Genomic DNA, 1,924 nt, shown 5'->3' with positions numbered 1-1,924 from the left:
CAGACCCCATTTACACGCAAACGCATACGAAACGCAAACGAAGCGAATACGATATAAAAAAAGTCTTCCGTTCACACGAGACCGCTCGGGAGACCCTGGAGACGCTGTAGTACATATGCGGGGCCTGTAAGTGGCGCTGTACTTCCGCCACAAAATACACCAAAAGCAGCGAAGAAGTTCCCCGAGCATGGTTGCCATGGTTGCCTTTCTGTTTATGCCCCGCGGTGGATTTAGCAACATGTAGTTCATGTAGTTCTCCATGTCCACTTGTTACTGATGGTTGTGGTAGAGGAGCTGTAGATTTTGCACTAACATCTGTAGCATGGTCAGTAGCTCAGGAAATGATCGCATAGGGCTTACACACTGTGCCGTTTTGCCCCCCAGAGCCTTCCGGTTGCAGATCTATCCACCTTGGGACCCGTTATTATTTGCGGGGTCCGTTTGCGCGTTTCCGTTACGGCCCCGTGTGAACGAACGGGCTATACGAAAGAGAAAAGTAGCGGATACAACCGTTGCGTTCTTGTGTAAACAGCACATCAGGTGATAAGGTGGGAGGGGTTACCTTGGTTGCTGATTGGCTAATGGTTACACAAGACAAAACATCGTTATGACATCACAAAGTGGCCACAATCTGATCAGCTCATTTTCAGACAGGTTTTTATATAAATGGATCAGGACAAAAAGTGAATCTTTTCTCCTGAAACTTTCATAATCTCTTTACACAGAGGGGATGTAGACAATACATAAACATTGGATTTTGCACAATAGGTGATCTTTAAGTCCATAATTTGTGTCTCTCTTGTCGCAGTGAGTAACATCATGGACGTGTACCTGAACAGCAGTGGACCTGTGGAGGCTCTGAAGGGGGAGAGGCTGGTGTTGAACTGCACCGCCACCGGGGAGTTGAACACCAGAGTGAACATCACCTGGGACTACCCCGGAAAGGTCAGAGCTGCATTCAAGTCTGAGGAGACGATTGACCTTTAAAAGAGACTGGCTAGGCGGGGATAACTCTGTTAACATGCAGCTCTTACTCAAGTATGTTATCAACCATTTAAAGTTGATATAAATGTACTTCTGCAAAGTCTATGCCATCAGGGGTTTATTATTTGTGACTTTATTTTTACATTGACACATGGTTTCACATGGTAGAACTTACAGGAAATGTGTGGGAAGTGTGAATGGATGACTCACAACAACAACAAGGGTTGAACCAAACTAAAGAATTTGTGATTATACTTCGCACCAATGGGAATCCTTGAATCAAAAGTTAAATTTAAAGATTTTTCAAATGAAAAGTCCAATCACACACAGATTTTCCTCCCTCTCCAACTTCAGATCAATAACACCGGCTCCACCTCCAAACGGCTCCTGAAACACAGAACGCACATGTTGTTCTACAATATTCTGACCATCCCGAAGCTGCAACGCTCCGACCGAGGCCTGTACACCTGCCGCGTGACCAGCGGGGAGAAAACCAAAGAGCAGAGAGTCAATGTCACGGTCTTTGGTGAGCGTCTCCCTCTGAAACCGCCTTACAGTCTGATGATTCAACAGCAGACATAATATGCAGAGAGTACTTCCTTATATCTCAAAGCTGTTGAGAGTTTCATTCTGTGATCAACTGACCCAAAGATGTGCATGTGTCTCTCTTCTTTTTTAGACCGTCCGTTTATTCGCCTGAAGCCCAGACATGGATCTGTGATAAAAGTACAGGCAGGACAGAAATCTTACAGAATCTCTCCCAAACTGCGAGCGTTCCCTGAACCTCAAGTCATCTGGTGAGAAAACTCCTTCATTCCTGAAATCTGACCAAACTGCCTTGTTTGGTTTGGCGTTTGGTTTTAGGTTTTTTTGCCTCCCTTTCTAGCAGGGCTGCCAACATTTAAGTTCAGCTTGGAGTGAGATTTTTTTTTTTTGGTGA

At 45.1% G+C, this 1,924-nt stretch overlaps 1 protein-coding gene across 1 annotated transcript; it reads left to right on the top strand.

Moving 5' to 3' along the window:
* Positions 1-774: 774 nt before the first annotated feature.
* Positions 775-1,781, top strand: LOC104959932 (vascular endothelial growth factor receptor 1-like; the record flags this gene model as incomplete). The annotated part of the gene is made up of 3 exons (XM_010787839.1): positions 775-945; positions 1,339-1,510; positions 1,664-1,781. Coding segments are annotated over exons 1-3 (416 nt in total), but the record flags the coding sequence as incomplete, so codon positions are not given.
* Positions 1,782-1,924: the final 143 nt, after the last annotated feature.

The sequence above is a fragment of the Notothenia coriiceps genome, unplaced genomic scaffold, assembly GCF_000735185.1.
Source record: "Notothenia coriiceps isolate Sejong01 unplaced genomic scaffold, NC01 NC01_scaffold00031411, whole genome shotgun sequence".
Lineage (NCBI taxonomy): Eukaryota > Metazoa > Chordata > Actinopteri > Perciformes > Nototheniidae > Notothenia > Notothenia coriiceps.
Note: the sequence above shows the minus strand (reverse complement) of the source record. Positions and strands in the feature narration are given on the sequence as shown.